This window comes from Perissodus microlepis, chromosome 14 (genome assembly GCF_051167445.1).
Source record: "Perissodus microlepis isolate ML-2025 ecotype Zambia chromosome 14, ASM5116744v1, whole genome shotgun sequence".
Classification (NCBI taxonomy): Eukaryota; Metazoa; Chordata; class Actinopteri; order Cichliformes; family Cichlidae; genus Perissodus; species Perissodus microlepis.
The window spans coordinates 20,234,229-20,255,097 of NC_140474.1; the positions used below are offsets into that span (position 1 = coordinate 20,234,229).

Genomic DNA, 20,869 nt, shown 5'->3' on the forward strand with positions numbered 1-20,869 from the left:
GTTCTAGCTGAGGCAGCTGCTGCCCTGGCAAGGAGAAGAACTAGAACACATTTTCCAACTCATTTCAGAGAGTGAACAGCACAGTTCATGGGCTACAATAATAGTGATGCCCACAGAGGAAGTGTCTCATTCATCTCTTGTTCTCCTCCATGGGAAGGTCAGGGTCAGCTACAGAGCAGCACAACAGGGCCATCAGGAATTCAGTTTCTCCCTTTGGTAGGGCGGATCCTTGCTATACAGAGGTTGCGCCCTCGTCCCTCAACTAATCTATCTATCTATCTATCTATCTATCTATCTATCTAGATAGCAAGATCGACTGTCTTCATAAAAGGCAGCAGAATTTTTATTTCAGTCTTTAATCAAAGAACCCATTTAAATAACACATTTAAACCCAGCTGGGGCTCTAATAGTTTAACTGATTAACTGCATTTTTTTCTTTCAATACTCTAGAAACTGCCAAACTCTTATATGCACTTTGTGATTCAAAACAAGCATTTTTCCTCCACTATATATCTTTTCATCAAGGTTTTATTGACTGTTAAATGACATGTGATTTTGTATCAGATGAAAAAGAAAGCAAGCTTGGTTGTGCGAAGAGGGACTCTAGAGGGAATCTGGATATACTTTAGGGGGTACCTCAAACTGATAAGAAGCGATAAAATATTATTTTTTTTAAAAAGGTTGGGATTGATTCTCTGATTGATCTTTAGTTGTTTTGAAAAATAAATAATGCAAACAGTATCTCATACACAAATAAACAGTGGACCACTGCACTGCTCCTGTACTTTGAATGCCACACAAGTACAAGCTCTCTTTTTTTCTGTCTTTTACTCTCATTCTATGACTCTCTCTCCCCCACGTTCACCCTCTCTGACGGCAACACTCCAGATTCATTACTTGCGAGATCTCCAGACCAATCTTGTACTTTCTCACAGCCCCCATACACACACTCTCACTACACCCCCACAAGCATAACACACACATACACACACACGTTCTTCCCACCTCCTCACTGTTACCATCTATGTGTCATTGGCTGTTGCTTAGCTACAGGCCCCCACCAAGTTATTTGCAGCCAATGAAAGCTTTGCCTTCAACGCTGGTTTTGACACATAACCCATTCTGGAGGAGCACTTTGTTTTTGCTATAGCTTTATCTCTTTCCATTGCTCTTGCCACCGTTTTCACCTATCCTTCATTCACTTTCTTTCATGCCTTTCTGTGCCTTGATTTTAGCTTTCGGCTATCAGTTTTACCTTTTTACTTTACTTTGTTCTTTCGCTTGATTCAGTGGGAAGAAAGCATAATGGGTTATTATTACTGAGGAGGTGACACGAGAAAAGACAAATAGGTGCATATGAGGTGCAGTTTTGTTGCTGTGACAGCTGACATATTGCTGACGTGAAGGTGTAAAGTGAGCACTTTTGCCATCAATCATTGTAGCATTATACAGAGATTAAGCACAGGAAAGCATTGCACAATGATGTGTTAATGGTGAGTACATATGAGTTTGTTAGTAACCCAGTTTTCTCAATAGAGCAAAGTCTGCAGAAAGTTGATTCTGTTCATCTGGACGTAGCGTTTTTAGATACTAGGTCCAGATGAACAGAATGAGCTTTTTGGGATTTCCCCACCTGGGTGATTGAGCATGCTTCAAGACAAAAACATGAAACACACACCAAAGGGCATCTGAGCACACACACACGCACGCTCATACACACACACATACATGCACATACATTTCTGTGGTTACACAGGACGCCACAAAGGCATGCACTTATGTACATGAACACTTATGCACTTATGAGCTGTAATGGAAGTATTTTTCTACTGTCTATAGTAAACACAGGAGTGCATGCTTACACGCCCTTAAATAGATCCTTAAGCAAAATTACATGTGTTAATTATTCAAACAGACATTCAGCTGCACTGCTATAAAAGGAAGGAAACATGCACTATAAGCAGTCAGTAAGCACATGTGCAGAGGCACACATGCGCATGTTCATGCTTTAGCACACACACAGTACATTACACACACAAGATGCTCTCCAGTGATTCTGCAGGAATACTGACAGGGTAATCCATCTCCATTGCATGGTGCAGCGTACTCTAGGAAAGCATGGTGGACACAGGATAAGTGCAGGGCCTGAAACACAGTATAAGTGAGCATACAAGCTTCGGCACACATATGTGCACACAGGCACAAACCCACTATTATTGGTATAAATTGATACTTTGCAGATATTGACTGCAGTGGATTTTTTGTTCTGGTTAATAAAAAATTGAGGATTGTCCAAAGGTACAGATGTGGTGATGGTGGTGTTGATGTAGTGGCGATATACGAATGGTCACACATGGGTTCCATCTATGTTTGTGGCAAAAGCACGACCAATAGAGTACAGTGAAGAATAAAGATTTCAAAAACCACTCACCTGTTTTGAATAATAAGTAGTTATTGTTTGCTGATTTTAAAAGCATTTTCATTCAGGTGGTATTCCAGCAGTGAATTTTTGTTAATTCGCCTTTAAAAAACTTATTTTATTCCAGGGTGATTCAGTGGATTATATTGCACCATACAGATTTTAATGGCGTTGTCTTCCTGTCTTGCATATACAAAGTCTGCAAGATATATTCATACAGTATATCATTTTTTATGTGTTACTTCGGCAGGAATGAGCCATACTGATTGCGAGATCAAACGTTGCTAGTTGGAGTAAAATTCATCACCTGAGGCCCTCATATTAAATTAGATTCTTTTGAAATTCATAAGGATATGACATCATATCACCAGGACTTAGCTAGAGGCTAGGACAGGGGCTGCCATTATAAAGATATCCTTCAATGGGCAATTAAGAGAAGAGTGAGATGACATTTGCTTGCCCAGAGGTTACAATCAGACCTTACTTTGTTAAGCCAGTGAAAGCAAACTTGGGGCCTGAATCAGTGCACATTTCAGAAAATTCAGTTGTAAATTCAGATATAGTTTTTAAAAGTCATTATTTTACTCTCACTGGGGTGTTATGGGGCATGTGAGTCAAGTCACCAGGTGACTATGAGTATTTTGAAGAGTAAGCTGTTTTTGGAAATGTTTTTTAATGCTTAAATGGAGATTTTAAATCTGTAGATGACTTAAAGGGGACATGAAATGCAACACATGTAAAGGCTAATTTACACCACTGAGCCCTGCTCTCAATAATTGACCTAGATCTAAAACTGTCTGTGAAGCTGGATTTAAGAAATAAGTTTAAAAAAAAGACATCCCTACTTTTTGCCCCCCAGTGGCCTTAATCTTCTTCCATAGATTCCCGACTGCTCCTGTAAGAAACTTTGTTATATTTGTGATGTCATGTACATATAGTAGGCTGTTATGTTGTAAACTGTCTCGATGTTCTTGGGAAGAGAAAGATTATTTTATTACCTGTCCTGATAGCATCAGCTGATTGCGCTACTTGGTACACTCCAGTGAACCACCTGGCTCAAACAGGCTCTTCGAGTGCAGCTAGCCAAACAGCAACAGTCAATTACTGCTAACGAGACAGACAGTGAAAGCAGACGGTATATCCTCAGTTTCTTAACATAAAACTCAACCAGGGGCAGCCCAAATCTGATCCCCTTAAACTGATTTTAAGGTTTAGTGCCCTTATTTCTCTCTGAGTTATTGATTCTGTCACTAGCTAGCTAACATAAACTAACGTAAGTCTATCAGCCGCAACCAACCAACCACATGACATCACGTTCTGACAGAAGATGGTGATAAAATGTTTTTAAAACGTTAGCTTTAAGCAGTGTTTGGGAGTAACGGAATACATGTACTGCTGTTACATATTTAAAATACAAAATATGAGTAACTGTATTTCTTTACAGTTACCGTTTAAACGGGTGGTATTTAGAATACAGTTACTTTGTTGAAATAAATGGATTACACGGCGGTCTTTTCCTGTTTCATATGTTAGGCTGTCCCCCTCTCTATTTTTGGTAATTCCGGTGGAAACTCAAAACACGCGTTAAGAGGCTCTAATGCCTGTGTCTCAATCTCGTGGCCCATGTCACCTCACTTGCAGGCCGCATAATGACGTGAAGAAATATTTTTAAAAATTAGTCAAAAAATTCTGTATTATAAAGGCAATAGTCAGAGTGTTACAGGCATCGCCCTAAAGAATGTAGCCTCATGGGCAGTGTAGTCCGTGCTGCAGGGAGAATGGACTGCCATACCCGTTATGTGTCTGTGAGCACAAGGGAGGGAGAAAAAGGAGAGTGGAAAAGTACGAGTTGTCGCCGAGCAGAAACAGGAGATGGAAGCATGTAAATATAATAATAACCACTGCAACCAAGAAGAGTGCCTGACGAGCCCAGTTGTAAGTAAGGTATTAAGACTTGACTGCACTGTGTTCGTGTTTTCGTCCGAAACAATAAGTTCCGTTGGAGCAGCCTTTCAACGCCTCTCTCTGTCTCTCGCAAGCAAAGTTGACCCAGACAACAAAGTAAAGTTAGTTTTCGGCAACGACCCTGACACAGAACCCGACGTATTAGCCAGAGGTCCCTTTACTACGGTTCGGAGCCGCGGACCTGTTTTATATACACGCGTAATAGTTTTCTATACGAGATCGCTGCAAAAAGTGCAGCCTTACCTAATGTCCACCTACTGTTACTCATTTTATATTAAGATTTAAACATCTAAATTAGACAGAACTAAACCTTTATCTTGAGCATTTTTGCATCATCACTTCATTCCCTGCTCATTCCTACTATCATTCTTTTTATCTGACAACTAGCTTTTTATTCATTTTTATTCATTTCTGTTATGTTTATTTATACCTGTGGTGCTTTCTGATGTTTCTCGCCTGCTGATTTTTGCTCTCCCTCTTTCTTTTTCCATTATGTGTGTCTGTAGTAATATGTGTTGCAAATTGCTTCAGATGGGACTGTAATAACACTGCTCTCTTAGTTCTTAAATCTCACAACTAATCCATTTCTGCTTGTGTGACCTTTAGTAAATTCTGCTTTGTGATGTCACATCCTTGATATTTACAATGTGAATGCTGTAAATATTGTTTTTCTTTTGTTTTCTATTTTTCTGTAAATGCATTCGGTTCACTGGGTTTGGAGTACTTTGATCATGTCTCGTTCTTTCTGACTGAAGAGCACAGGCTTAATCGGAGGACACAAGGGACCACGAGGGGCTGTCATCACAGCGAGCATCAATATGACCTGTGAAGATTTTTGTTTTTTAGGGGGTTTTCTTCTCAGAAATTGTGGATTTTTTCCCCAGTGTGCATTGCTAATTACCGCTTCCTTCAGATCTCTCCAGCATAAGTGAAGTCTAAACACTCCAAAGCAATGCTGCTAGTGTGTTTGAATCTCTTGCTTTTTTTTTGCACAGAGTAGAAATCCCTGTTTTTTTTCTGCTACAATATCTGGCCTAAACACACTGAAAAATACCCTGTCTGGGAGCAGCTGATTGATTCCCTAATGCTAAGGAGAGATCATACTGTCAAGCAAAACAAAGAAACTCAGTGTGTTTGTGTCTTACTTTGCAAAAACATACAAATTCACAGTGTTTTTCTGGTAGTTTTTACAATTGCTTGTAAAAAAAAAAAGCTGTAGTGTAATTATCTCAGAATGATGCTGGGTGCAATTAGGTGTTGTTTTTAAGCGCTGACATTTCTGGTGATATGAAGAAATTTACCAGATTTTGTTGATTTGACATCCAGTATAATAGGTTGTTTAAGGAAAAAGATTTAAATCAGTTAAGGATATTTATTTGGCACTTTTATTTAACTTTATGGCCCTATGACATTTATGCTTTTTAGATACTTTTTAGACCTTTTGTTAGCCAAAGAGGCATTTATGAATATCTGGCACATGTAACACTGATGGGTCTTGATAACATGTACACTATCTGTAATTAACACATACATTATGAACACTTATGTCAATAAAGTGCTCTTGTCTGTATTATCCATCCATTCAAGGTCACACAGGGGTGTTAAATTCCATTACAGTTGTCAATGAAGAAGCAAGGTAAACCCTGTACAGATGGCCAGTTGATCATAGGGCACAAAATATTATTGCTTGTTAAATGTTATTGCTGCTGTAGGCAAATGCTACTAAAATATCCAGTGCCATTTCACTCCCATCCCCTGACAGATCTGACCAAAGCACCAAAGTGTGTTCTTCTTGTTAAACAGTAAAACACTTTGGCAAATGGGGTTATGGGGACACTGCAGGACTGCTTTGTGGACACAGGCTAAAGTGCACCACATCGAGAAGACGTTCACAGTTTGACTGAAGGACAGAGGATGAAGGAATATATCAAATTTTGTGAACACACCATTTTACCAGCCACAACTACTTTGTGAACAATAAGCAATGGATCACTTTTGACCTGAAAGAAATGCTTAATTGAAAGGTAAAAGCCTTCAGGTCTGGGCACAGGGATGAACTAAGGAGAGAGGAGCATGACCTAAGGGTGAAACTGAGAAAAGGAGGTGATTCTTACAAAACAGCATGAAGGATGTGTTGAATGTAATGAAGAAAATCATTGGTTTTAAAGTAGCAGGCAGCCAGTGGGTAGCCTGGAGAGAGCAAATGAACTATACACTATACAGTTTCAACAGGTTCACCTCACAGCCATCTGTGGCTTCCTTCACCATGCACCCTGGTGTCTACACACCTTCACTACCTTCACTGATTTGGCGCTTCTCTCCTTCTTCCTGTCAAATGAACTCTGTGGATCAGCCCCATAACAATATCTGATAAACATCTGAATTGACTGTGAAACAGCTGGAGAAATCAAACCAGAACAAAGCTGCTGTTATTGAGAGAAGAGACAGAGAAAGTCAGTAAAATTATCCCCCTCTCATGAATTACTCGCTGTCTGAGAGATAGGTTGCAGTATGTGAGACTGGGCAGTGACTAGAGATGGCACAATACCACTTTTTTATGTCCGATACCGATACCGATATGAATCCGATATTGTGTTTTTTTAATCAATAAAACTGTTTTTTTAATATCTTGCTGCATTTTGTATAAGTTCATACTCAAGTTTAAATAAACAACAACACTAAAGCTATTCTGTTATACCTGTATGTAAAAAATACACTGCACCCAAAATATTTCATAGTTCAGCAATACTGATCAATCTAATAAACTTAAACCTACACAATCCTTCCTATTCTGGTATTTTAAAGAGTACTTAGCAGAAATATTAAGCAGCCTAACTAATAGGGTTGCAAACTCCCAGCAAAAAAAAAATAGGGAACCACCCTCCACCTCATGACGCTTAATCAACGTAATCAACTTTAATTTGATGCAGTGTGGAAAAAAAAATGCACAGAAATAAATTATTTTTCAAGAATAATTAAATAGATTCAACATCTTTCTTCAACAGAATTGCAAACTGCACAGATGGTATCTTCCCAAAGGAAAAAGTACTATAGCTTACTAGGGTATATTAGACTTAACAGTTACTATATACAGTAATGGACTTCTATACATTTTACATCAGATTAAAACTTTGGGTGTAAGATACAGATAATTATTTATTAAAAGCTAGACATTTTAAATGAGAATAAGAAAGAAAAGTATGTCTTTGTGCCCCCTTTTCCCTGTTCATGCCCTATCGGCCACCTTGGCGAAACTTTGCTAGATCCGCCCCTGCACAGTTACCAGTTACCTGCACAGTCAGCTGCGTAGAAAAAGATCCTGGTGTAGAAAGTAATATTAAATAAATTCTAACAACAGCTTATCAAGGTTAAACGTGCTGCTGTTGTTCAGCTGCTGGTTTCCTCTTTCTGGCGCGAAGTGAGCAATAAACAAACAAGAGAGGACTCACGACAGAAAAGCCGATCAGCTGATCATTGATCAGTTTCACGATTGAAGTAGCAGCAAGAAGAAGCAGTCGCTCCATATATCGGTTGTTAAGCTTAAGGTGTTTTACTTCTCTCTGGGATAACTTCATCGGAGATGAAATGCTGGTTTGGTAGCGAGGCTACAAATACACACAGCCGCTCTATCACATGAGCTCACTGCTCCAACGTGCTACGGTTATGAGCCGAGTTACGCCGTGTCGCAAGTTTTGTGAGGTGCTTTTTTGATATTTAATGGATTGGATTACATTTTTTTTATTTCTCTCCAATATCCGATCCAGTAATTTATGTCAGTATCGGACCGATACCGATACGAAATATCGGATCGGTCCATCTCTAGCAGTGACATGTCTGATTTGGTGGTGTGCAGTACAGGAAACAGGAACTCCACAAGTGACTGTCCCCATTCCTATTCAGCTTCCGAGCCTCCAAATTTCAGTTGTGTATGTCTGTTCTGGAACACAGAATGTTGATGTTGACATCTTGGAGGAATACAAGTGGCCTTGCATTATTATCAACAACAGACTAAACTGGAAAACCAGCACAGAGGCTCTACGAGCAGAATTTTTCTTTCTGGAGGAAGATGAGATCCTTCAACTTGCACAGCAAAATATTGGAGATTGTCTGTCAGTCAGTTGTGGCGAGTGCAGTGTGCTTTGCTGCGGTCTGCTGGTGGAGCAGCATCAGACACAAAAGACTGAATAAACTGATGAGAAAGGCCTGGCCTGTGAGTGGTTGTAACTGCAAAGTGTTATGGTGGAGACCAGATTTTTGAGCATTTCCCGACCAGGTGTTCTGAAATAAGACCAACAAAACAAAGAAAATAAACATTGAAATAAACTAGAATCACCTCTGATCTGTTTTACTTAGCAAAGATTTTTTTTGTGTTAATTTTGTGTTTGTCCCTAAATTTCTCCATTTACTGTTTCAACTGGTTCCGACCAGTATCTTAACAAACCATTAGCAGAGTATTTTTATTGTATTTCAAATTATTGCCAGCAATTATAATGGCCCAATCTAAGTGGCAGCAAATACACACAGCTTGCATTTGTTTCTGTGGCGTTATTAGTTCTTTACAGACAAACAAGCATGGCTGTAAGTAAGGGTGGGTGACTCATCACCAGCATCCCCACTGAATTCCACATAAAGCAAAAAACATATATCCATAATTGAATCGCCTGAAACCCCCATAGTCTGGAAGAGTGAGAAAACCAAGTGAGGTATGTCTAAATGTTCAAAGTGTAGCAGTTATTACACTGAAGATACGTTATGAATACATAGGATCTGGATGAGTGGGTTAAGAACATGAAGGATTCATGGAAAATAAACACATTAAAGAGGCATTACAATAAAATGGAAAGAGCCCCTTTTCACATATGGGATTCATTCAGTCACTTTTACAATAGTGTTTCTCACAGCTTGATCAGTCTTCAGACAAAGCCTATTGTGAGGACCATTTTCAAAATTTAGGCCTCTTTTCAATTGTCAAGAAAGTACCCCGAGGCACACAGGCTCAGCAAGGGACGTCTCTTTTGTATAGTGAATATGTAAAATGTACCATCCGTGGTTATTTTAATCTTATTGACAATTTAAAAAAAGAGCTAGTGAGATATTAGAGCGATCAAATGCTTTTTTGTGGCTACCCATTAATATGAATGGACACATTCAGATTTGTTAAGTGTTGAAAGTGGTATGTAGATAAAGACAGATACATTATTGTCATGATTTTTAAGGAAAAGTCACCATGGTGTCCATTCAAGCAATGGCAGTGGTGAGAGGTAAGCAACATTACTATAACTGTTAAACCTGTGATGAAAATTTGGTAGCAAGTGAGACATGTTTAAAAGAACCATGTGGGAAAACCAATTTTTTGCCCCAGGAATTGTAGAAACTACATTTAAACTTTAGGCTTCTAATCAAGATCTGTATCATCCAAACTCAGCTGATATCATATCATTTGAAGGAAGGAGACATACAATCAATCTGGATAGGGAAAAAAAGATACATTTGATACAGTTTAAAAATTAAATACTTCAAACATCTTGAAATAAAAATAATAATAATAACAATGTCAGAGTTTAGAGTCTGTCCACCACAGAGTACACATGAGATAAATTAAAGCAATAAGTATAAGGAAACTGAAGTCCGAGCAAGGGAATGAAAATTTCCTTTTGCTGTAACTCATAATTAGAATACGAATACATGATTCAGACTAACACATTGCAATTGTTAAAGGCAAACTTTGTGTAGCTTCAGCCAATTTAAATCACTGTTCTTATGTTTCATATTCTCAAACATGAACTGACAGAGAATTGTTTTTTTCCTTTTTTCTTAATTTTTGTAAACTTGTTTTTGAAGTATGATGATTGCTATGTTATGATTTGGGTTCTACCCCTTTGTTAAACAGAATAGAATTAATATATTGAATGACAAGCAGCTAGAGCATAGTGGGCCGTAGAGTGACAGAGTAAGACTTGTAACATCACATTTTGCACATTACTGAAGAGCTTCATGTGATGCATTCATCTTGGTTTGTAGTTGAAGTAATGGAGCAAGTTAAGTGTGAAGAGAAAATTAAATATAAGGCTCAATGACAGAAAAATGTGAATAATGTGTTGCATGAAGGAAATGTGAGGGAGGTACAGTAGAATCTTACTGTGATAAACAAACGCTCTGTCAGCTGCTATGATGAGGAGTTGAGAAACCATGCTTAGCAAACAGGTACATCTTAGGCCTCTGAATGTTCTTATGTATATCAGATATAACAACATCATCCTGTTGTCTAGCAACCACCTCTCAGTGGGTTAAAATGACTCACCTTTAGCATTTGTGGACCTATAACACTTTATAAAAGCATTGTGTTATTTAATTGAATGACATCAAATTTATATACCTTATTAGAAATGTATTATGTTCTAATCTATATCACATATTACGATCTCATTACACTGAATGTTAAAAGGGAGTTTTTCCTTCCCACTGTCGCCAAAGTGCTTGCTCATAGGGGGTCATATGATTGTTGGGTTTTTCTCTGTGTCTATGAAGCGCCTTGAGGCGACTTTTGTTGTGATTTGGCGCTATATAAATAAAACTGAATTGAATTGAATTGAATTATGCAGCCTGATAAAAGCATCATATCATTTTTATTTTAATGACACCATCATATCACCTGGCAACCACCTAACAATGGTCTAAAATGACATTTAAATAGTAGAGCAGGATATGGGCATGCACTAATTATCAGTTAATGGAAGGAAATACATTGCATGCCACAGAAAGAGTCAAATAAAAAAGGGTGGCAGAAAAGTAGATATCTATGAGTAAGCAAGTTACTATTTTTGTTCTGTGTACATTAAAAAGGATATGATCGTATTATGCTTTCTATTTTTAATGCATAAGATTCACTTTTTGGACTCTAACATAAATGGAAACACTGGATATTTAAAATATTCAGATGCTATAGTAGATGGTCACGCCTTGTTAATAATGTTCTTTTTAGAGTTTTTGAAGCTTCGAGGGAGAAGCCGGTTAGAGAAGTAGCAGACAAGACCCCCTGCTGAACAGAATTTCCATGGCACAGATATACCTGTTAGTCAAACTGGTACGACTAACATAGCGCTGCCTACTGATACACAGATATAAAATCACGAGTTATTTTTGCTGTGAGAGTGTGAGAGTGGAACTCTTTTTTTTTTGGTAAACTGTGACATGTAGAAGTGCATCCTTGATGACTTTGCTGACACTTTGAGAACCACTTTTTTTTTTCATATAACCCAAACTGTAAAGAAGAGAACCTTTTTGGACAATATAATTTTGCTTGGAGATTGCCTTACCTACGAGCTTTTGGCTGCCACACAGTCTGGTAAACTATGACTACGATTACATGTACTTGTATTGAAATGCAACAAGGTGACTACTGCCAACTGTGAATCAAATCATAGTGTTTAGATTTACTCTTCCACTGTTGGCATTAAAGTCCTGCAGTTGGCTGGCTGATTTTTCAAGCTAACAAAGACAGACTTCACCTTTGATTCACCTCAGTTTGCCACTTTCTGACATTGTCCTTTTTATATATATCTGCTTCTTCATCATATCTACTTTAAATTATTGCTCTTTCCTTTCTGTCTTCCAGTTACCCTGTTGCCAGTGGAGGATAATGGAACGGCTGTGGTTCTCTTTGCTGTTGCTGGCAGCAGCATGCAGGGGACAGCCGTGTCCGAAACGCTGCATGTGCCAGAGCCTTTCCCCATCTCTCGCTATCCTCTGCTCCAAGACGGGCTTGCTGTTTGTTCCTGCTGCCATTGATCGACGCACCGTGGAGCTACGGCTTCAGGAGAACTTCATTACAGGTAACTGCGTTCCAGTCTGTCCTGCATTTCATTATTTTAATATGCCTCTGAAATTTGACTAGTATTCCAGTCTTTTGCAGCGAGTTTGCTTGGTTTGGCTGTATACATGAAAATGAACTAAAAGGCTGGCTGATAATTGGCAGCATATTTATCTTATTTCAGAACACTTGGTTGTAACTGAAGAGTTTGTTAACAGTGAGTACAAATGTTGGCTTCAGTCACGAAGCTTTTCTGTTGTCTCTGCCTGACAATGACTAATTTTTTTCTCATGAGCCTGAGTTTTTCTTTTTAACTTTAATACTTTTTTTGTTATTTATGGTTCAGCATAGTTAAGCTCATTCATGATTCATCTGCTTATATCAAAGAGTTCTCTTTGTGACTTTGAAACATACTTATTTTATAAGAACTGAAGTGCTGCTTTATCTTGTTATTTTAATCTGGATTCCAGTTAGTGCTCTATTCCTAGGTTCTCCAAAACAAAAGGCACACAAGCTATAAAAAAAGATCTAACAGTACCCTGAATGATCATTTACATTTTAATTAATTTAAGTTTTGCATTACCCTGTTTGAGAGAACCACATTCAGTCTTCCTCTTATGTGTTGGTTTTACTTATTATCTTAAACTGTTTTATTTAGCCCTTTGTTTTTTTCTATCTTTTGTCAGTTTGTCTATTTATCTTTCTGTGAATTTGATCAACATATATTTGCTTTCAATTAGACTTTTTTCTTGTATGAATTGTGACTTTTATCGAGCTGTATATTCTCCTGCATTCTCCGATCACCTTTCTTCTTTTCCCCTTCCTAGCTTCTGTTAGGCTTGTTGTTAATGTCATTAACATTCACATATGGAGTTTATTTTTATGAACAGTTTAATAGCATAAATGGACCAACAACTGATTGAACAGAAAAATGAACTGAATCAATAGTTTTTATGGCTGAGGAGTCATATTTTCTGAAAAGTTGGCTGATGTCTGGAAGGACCAGACTTGCCCAGACCCACATAGCAAGCAGGTCTGGCCTGGATCTGGTATCAAGCTGGCACTGCTGGTTGACTTCTGGCAAGACTTATGTTATCCAGATATGGGCCAGGCCTGGCATAGATGGCACTGTCTATGTGATGGCATGCCATATCTGGCTTAATTGTGGTTTGGGTTATGTGCCCCAGGCCCATAGAAAACAGGTCTTCCCTGAATCTGGCATAAAGCTGGCACTTCTGACTGACCGGTGTCATGGCGGGGTGTATATCAACCAGATGTGGGCCATGTCTGCCAATGATGGCACTATTTATGTTCCTATTTTCCTATTTTAGTTAGAAGACCCAGATGCCATGTTGCAATACTATACTGCTATAGTTGCCAATGTTTCAAATGCAGATTTGACAGGTTTGTGTACATTTTATCCAAAACCTAGTGACAATTTACTTTATGAATGTAATTAGGAAGCACTCAGTCTAGAGAAAGTGTGTGATTGGGTGAATGTGGCATGTTGTATAGAGTACTTTGCGTAATCCAAGAGAGTAGAAAAGCGCTATATAAGAATCAGTCCATTCACTGTGAACAGAGTTTTGTCATGTTACTTTTGCACTATTATGTTCCGGCACATGTTGTTATTACATGGCTTGATAAAGGTACACATTAGGCTGACATCTGGGCCAGCACAGGGCCAGCAGTGTGTCTGCAACTGGTCTTGTGCTGGCCCATGTGTGGGCCACCTCTGGCAAACCTGATCTGGGCCACCAAAGGGCCATCATTCCTTGTGGTATGTGGGCCATGTGTAAGCACATTGTGTGGGCCAGTTTGGGGACATACCAATTTTGCTATGTGGGAAATGTCCTCCTTACCACGTAGGAACTCTATTGCCCAACGTCATGGGGATCCCACTTTTCAGCCCCCCACTCAACATATTTACAGTTCATGAGCCAGCTGATGACTTCTCTGTGTACAGTATATAATGATTCTTAATTTACTTTGTTGATGAGGTCTTTTTATGTGTTTATTACGCTTGCTTCCAGCTGTCAGAAGAAAGGACTTTGCCAACATGACCAGCTTGTTGCATCTAACCCTGTCCAGAAACACCATCAGCCAGATTCTTCCTTCTGCTTTTAGTGACCTGCGACGCCTGAGAGCGCTCCACCTAGACTCTAATAGATTAACTGTGATCAAGGTAACATGGGTGGCTGGATGGATGACATTGAATGAAAAAGAGAGATCCCTGATTTATTATAATCCACTCACATGTCGTTATCATTTCTTACTTACACCCACTCACTGCCTTTTGTTTTTCTTTTTTGACAACCAGGATGACCATTTTAAAGGTCTGACCAACCTTCGGCATCTGATCCTGGCCAATAACCAGCTTCACTCTATATCTCCCCATGCCTTTGATGACTTTCTGTCCACACTGGAGGACCTGGACCTTAGTTACAATAACCTTGCCCAGGTGCCCTGGGACACAATTGGACGCCTAACCAATGTCAACACCCTAAATATGGATCATAACCTCATAGAAAATGTTCCCCAGGGAGTATTCACCAACCTGCACAAACTGGCAAGGTAAGGACATAGAAAAGGGCAAATGGTGTGTTTTTTGTGATGTACAAATGCAGCATTGAATTGGTATATTGTTGCCTCTCCCTATTGGTTTTATAAATACCTCCCTTCTTCTCTTGTCCATCCCTCCCCTTCTTTCTGTATGCCGTCCTGTAACAGGTTAGACATGACGTCGAACAAGCTAAAGAAAATTCCCCCAGACCCATTGTTCCTGAGAATCCCAGTTTATGCCAAGTCCAAAGGCTCCCCCCTCTCCTCTCTTGTGTTGAGTTTTGGAGGTAACCCTCTTCACTGTAACTGTGAACTTCTGTGGTTGAGGAGACTAACCAGAGAAGATGATCTGGAAACGTGTGCCTCTCCCCCAGACCTTAGTGCCAAGTATTTCTGGACTATACCGGAAGAGGTGATACTTTTTGCAATTTTTAATAATTTCATGCAGTAATTGAAAAAATGGCAAAGTTTGGCACTAGGCTTTTTTGTTCTATAACAAAAATAATAATAATATATATAATAATATATCACTTTGACATTGGAAGTGTGACCTTATCTTTTTTTCGTGGTAGGAGTTTATTTGTGACCCACCAGTTCTAACACGAAAGTCACCTCATACTGTGGCTATGGAAGGTCAGCCTGCCAGTCTGAAGTGCAAAGCAAATGGTGACCCTGAGCCTGAAGTCCACTGGATCAGCCCTGAAGGGCGACTCATATCCAATGGATCCAGGTAATAACAACAACATATGGTCTAGTTTAATCCAGTATACTACATTTCTTCCCTGTACATTGTAAATTCATTGAAAAATTAAAGTTGTGGTATTAATCTATGGAATATGACTTGCCCACTGAGTTTGCCATTATACATCTGGCAAACACACAGGCATATGCAACAGAGTTTTTACAATATTCTGCTCTTCCAGTTTTGTATGTCAGAAAGTCAGATATTGTAGGGGGGTGTAGGCACTTGACATGTGTGGGCCAATCTGAAATGGTTCAGGACGATAGTTGTTAAGGCCATAATCTCCTCACCTATAATGTATTGCTAAAATTTTCATTGGGTAACCCACTTGGCACAGGTATGAGTGCCTAGTTATGGTTTTGCATTAAAAACATGTCTTATAAAATCATTGACAGTGTTTTGAGTGTTGTAACTCTTTTCTTTCAAAAGTCTTTTTTGATTCAGCAGTTGTAATTTGCATTACTCAAATTACAAAGGAAAATACATAAGTAGCATTTTTCTTGTCAAGTGCCACCTTTGGTTATGCCAAAGAACACAGTTAGAAACATTAGCATAACAGTCATTCTAAATATTGTCGCGGTACCGTAGATATTGGTGGAATTTATTGTCAGTATCAGATACTCCTTATAATAATATCCTGTTTATCTAATAAGAATCCAGCAGACAGCTTACTTTTCGTAACATTCACATTTGACTTCATGTATCGATCAATTGATTGCTATCTTAATGATATTTCATTTTCCATTTCACTTTTGTTTCAGAACATTAGTCTTCCCTAATGGAAGCCTAGAGATCAATGTAACATCCCTAAAGGATTCAGGAAACTTCACCTGCATTGCCTCAAACACGGCAGGTGAATCCACGGGAAGGGTGGAGCTAGTCGTCACAGCAATGCCCCATCTGGCAAACAGCACAAGCCGCAGTCGAGATCCTTCTTCTGAACCGGCCCCTTCTGACATCCTGACCTCCTCCAAGGTTGCACTTCCCAACAACGAAACAAGAGGAGCAGACAGGAGGGTTTCATTGGTGGAGCTGACAGGAAACTCTGCCCTCATTAGATGGAGCAGTCAAACCCCTACATCTGGAGTCAGGATGTTCCAAGTCCAGTACAACAGCTCTGGGGACGACACACTCGTTTACAGGTTTGTCTGTCTGCACTGTCAATTCATTATTTGCCTTGTGTCTTTTAATTTTCTGTCTGATGTTTCTATGGTGTCATAATAGTAAAAAGCATTTATCTGCCTTTATGAGTTTGTAAGTGTGTGTATGGGTTTCTATGCGTGGTTCTGTGTGTATCTGCAGCTTTGTGTAAGTTAATCAAGAGACATCAGCAAATGCAATGAGGATGAGGGCAGATGATAATGATAGTGTCATCCAGTCGTAAAAGTCTAATCAGGCGAAATGATAAAGACATCTGTGGTGGAACAGAGCCATTGTTGGGTACGGTGAATACGGTGGAATAAGGGCCAAATGTCACAAATGTCTGTTGAACAAGTTACAACGGTTGTCATTTAGTTTGCTTTATTGCTGTCCCGATGAGTTTGCTGTATGCTTTCTTTGTCAGCATTTACATTATAAATTTATGAATGAGTTAGTACTAAATGTTTTGTGGCTTTGTTTGAGGAGGACGGCAATGTCAGCACTATGTCAGATGTAACTGATTTGATCTGAGTGTCAAATATAGTTAACGTGTTAATGTGGAAAAGGGAGGAACATTACGTTAAGAAATGACTGAATCAAGAAGATACATGCTCTGATAGTTTATTTAGAACAAACTGTCATGTCAATAGAAATTGTAGAAGAATCAAAGATTCTTTCAAAGATGGATGGATGGAGTTGATTTTGTGGTCAAACATATTAATCACACAACAGTAACGCCATGTTAGACTCTTATGAGACCTCAAAATTAAATGAGTAAATCATGATTATGTTCATTCTTATGACTGTAGGGCTTTTAAGTGGGATTTGGTCAAATTCTAGTCTTCCGAGATCTTGGAAGACTAAAATTACTCACCTCAAAAAAATTACTCACCTCCCAGAATTGATTTTTACTGTGACAGACTATGTGACCTATGTTGTTGCTGCAACTCTGAGGTTTAGTGCTCTTTGTGCATTTATCCAATTGCATTCTACAATATGAGCAGATGGTAGATGGACTTTAATACTGTTATGGCTGCTTTCCAGCCCCTAAACATAGTATATAATTAGAATTAGACAAGTGATACTAAAGACCATCATCAGCTTAAATTCAGACAGATGACCTAACCACATGACTTGCGGAACAGCGAACATAGACACCAGAAGCGGCCTCACATAGATGTAGACCATCCCAGATACGTGTCTTTTTGACACATTTACATCACCAGTGTGACTCTGAAAAACCAAAATAAATTGCAAAATACATATACAAGGAATAAAATGCAAACAAAAAAAGACTGATGTAGCAAATTTTATACAATTTAAAACTCATACGTGCAATGCTATCTTAAATTTGTTTTACTATTTTTTATTTCATTGGGAGGTTCACTAAACACCCCATTTTCAAAACATTTGAGCTTTCTGATAATTATTTCATGGTACAGGCTTTAAAGGGTTAAGGAAGTGAGGGAAAATCTCATCCAGGGGCCTGGCCACAGGGGAGTTTTTCTTTTAAACACCTCAGGCACAGTGATTGGCCAGACATTACTTCCTGTACTAAGTGCATGTTAGTGAGGTTCAGGAGGCCTTTGAAGTATTCATTCCACCACCTGACAGCATCCTCAGTTGAGGTCAGCAGCACTCAGATTTGCATGTGGTTTGGCTACAAGTGCTTAGTTTAAAACCTAGATGGATTCTCTTTGGAACAGCTTTCTTTCTCTTTCTCTCTAACCCCCTCTGTCTCTCACCTTCTTAATTCTTTTGGTTCTTTGGCATAAAAGCCAAAAATTAAGACAGACTTGGGAACAATAAAACCTTGACCTTAATAAATAATCCCTGCTGATTTGAATAAGCATATGAAGACATTCGCCACTTTGAATTAGATACATATAAACTGACAGTTTGCTTACATTAAACATCTGATTTGCATCATTCAAGGAGCAGACCTTCTCATTTCTTAAAAAATTGCTCCTTGATAAATACTTGCAATTTTGTATACCATATTGTAAAGTGCTGCCTATGCATTTAATGCCATGTTGAAAAAAATATCAGCGGGATGAAAAAAAGTTGGTGTATAAACCACACCATCATTTTTTTGACTGTTTAAAGCCTTGGGTTTATATAGGGATGCATTGCTGTTGGTGGTTCATATTCTGCTTGTGAGTTTTATTGATAAGGGGTTTCTTTGATACCTTTGATACAGGACGTTTCTTTGGAATTCAGTGAGGGAGATTTCTCTCCCTCTACTGCTTCATCGGCATTCAAGGAAAAGGCATAGTTACCTACTACGAATCACTTCCAGGGGTTCCACTTAAATTTGTTTCTAAGTTGTTCTTTTTAAAGTGCTCTTAGAATCTCTCACATTCACTCTTGCTGTGTAAAAACCAAGATTATTGCCTAACTCTGTCTCTCTGAAAGCCTGGGTAAGCCCTACTTATTTTCAGTTCTGAGGGGTTTTTACATATAAGGAGTTGTCGTGGCAACAGGTCTGGAAAATCTGCCAGATGTTAGATGCAATGTTGTGAGTGACAGGTGGCTTTAATAATATCTGACATGCGTATTTTGGACTATTTATTTATTATGTGAGCCACAAATTGAATGGTAAAATATTTCACTTTGTCTTCTGTGGTTGAAGAAGTAAATCAACAATGTTTTTACCGCTCTACAAAATTATCTAAAATCCAATTTAGCCTTTTTAGTCTTGATCAACAGTTATAATTCTGTCTCAGGGGAAATAAGTCTTGAAAGAACCTTTGACAGAATTGAATCCATTCGTGCTGACAGGAGGAAGAAAGTTCCTCTTCATTTGTGAAATTGCGACACTTGTGAGATGGAAATGGGGTTTTCAGAAATGTCCTTGTAATGTTGTTGTTTTTTAAGACCAGTCGGAGCGGGCACGCTCCGTTTTGCGTAAGTATTTCTAAATCCCTGTTTGTCCTAGGTCACGGTTAGCCGTAAAACATAGCTAAACGGTCAAAAATGAAAATAAGAAGACGCTCAAAATATATAATATTTCCTGTGGTTGGAAACTATTTTGCACAACTTTTTTGTATTTACAATTTTGAGGGTTAAACCTCTTAAATTACTCTAACTAGGAATATTTGTTTAAAAAAAAAAAAAAAAAGATTTTCAATTTTTTTGCAGTTTATTGCACTTTTTTGCAATTTATGTAGTTACTGTGGACTTAATGCATACATATTGTTAAAATTTAGGCTATAATGGTTGTATTGATGTATAGCAACTTGAAATACTCCCAAAAATGGCACTGCAGCATGTAAAAATATGACGATAAGCTCTGGTGGACTTGGTTCTGTGTTAGGTCCTAAAGCAAGATAAGATGCGTGGTTATGGAAAATATTTTGCTTCAACTATCTATTTAACTATCTATTAGTTATATATATATTTAACATATGAGGAGCATAGTAATAATCTACATTGAGGTATAAACATCATACCAAAATATTTCCTTGTTTCTTTAGAAAAAACAGTTACTTTGTAATTTTATAATGTATTTTTAAAATATATCCTATTGCAGTTAATTCCAATGTGTTAGTACGTATTCATGAGTAAGTATTAATCTTTACATACAATAATTCATTCATTAAAAAATCATCATATGTCTTTATGCTATATAACATTATTGTTATACTGCTTTATTAGGTAAACATGTTCAACTGTTTGTTTAAATATCAGTTAATCACAGGGTAATGACTGCATAGACTGTATTTAAACATGTAGACATGGTCAAGATGACCTGCTGAAGTTCAAACTAAGCATCAGAATGAGGAAGAAAAGTGATTTAAGTGACTTTGAATGTGGCATGATAGTTGTTGGTGTCAGAAAGGCAGGTCTGAGTGTTTCAGAAACTGCTGATCTACTGGGATTTTCCACTACCATCTCTAGGATTTACAGAGAATGGTTAGAAAAAGAGAAAATATCCAGTAAGCAGCAGGTCTCTGGTCAGAGTAAAAGGGCAGACTTTGAGCTTTTCTTTAGGCTTCTTTCTTTGAGCTGATGGGAAGGCAAGACGAACTCAAATAACCACTTGTTACTTGTTAGGCACAATGAACAGCGGAAGATTGGAAATATGTTGTCTGTTCTGACTAGTCTCAAATTCACATGTGACATTTGAATGGTAGGGTCAACATTTGGCATAAACAACATGAAGCATAGATTCATCCTGCGCTGTACCAACAGGTCAGATGGTGGAATAATAGTGGGGGATATGCACACT

The 20,869-nt window shown here is 38.4% G+C and overlaps 1 protein-coding gene across 2 annotated transcripts in view; it reads left to right on the top strand.

Moving 5' to 3' along the window:
- The window catches only part of LOC146373862 (leucine-rich repeat and fibronectin type III domain-containing protein 1-like protein), a 177,051-nt gene that overhangs the window by 90,272 nt on the left and 65,910 nt on the right, over nucleotides 1-20,869 (top strand). For both annotated transcript variants that reach the window (XM_084952011.1, XM_084952012.1), the window contains exons 3-8: nucleotides 12,000-12,216; nucleotides 14,228-14,379; nucleotides 14,515-14,768; nucleotides 14,925-15,168; nucleotides 15,329-15,486; nucleotides 16,260-16,640. In XM_084952011.1, the coding sequence (XP_084808137.1) occupies nucleotides 12,024-12,216; nucleotides 14,228-14,379; nucleotides 14,515-14,768; nucleotides 14,925-15,168; nucleotides 15,329-15,486; nucleotides 16,260-16,640 (1,382 nt within the window). In that variant the 5' untranslated portion in view covers nucleotides 12,000-12,023. The remainder of the gene's footprint in view (nucleotides 1-11,999; nucleotides 12,217-14,227; nucleotides 14,380-14,514; nucleotides 14,769-14,924; nucleotides 15,169-15,328; nucleotides 15,487-16,259; nucleotides 16,641-20,869) is intronic.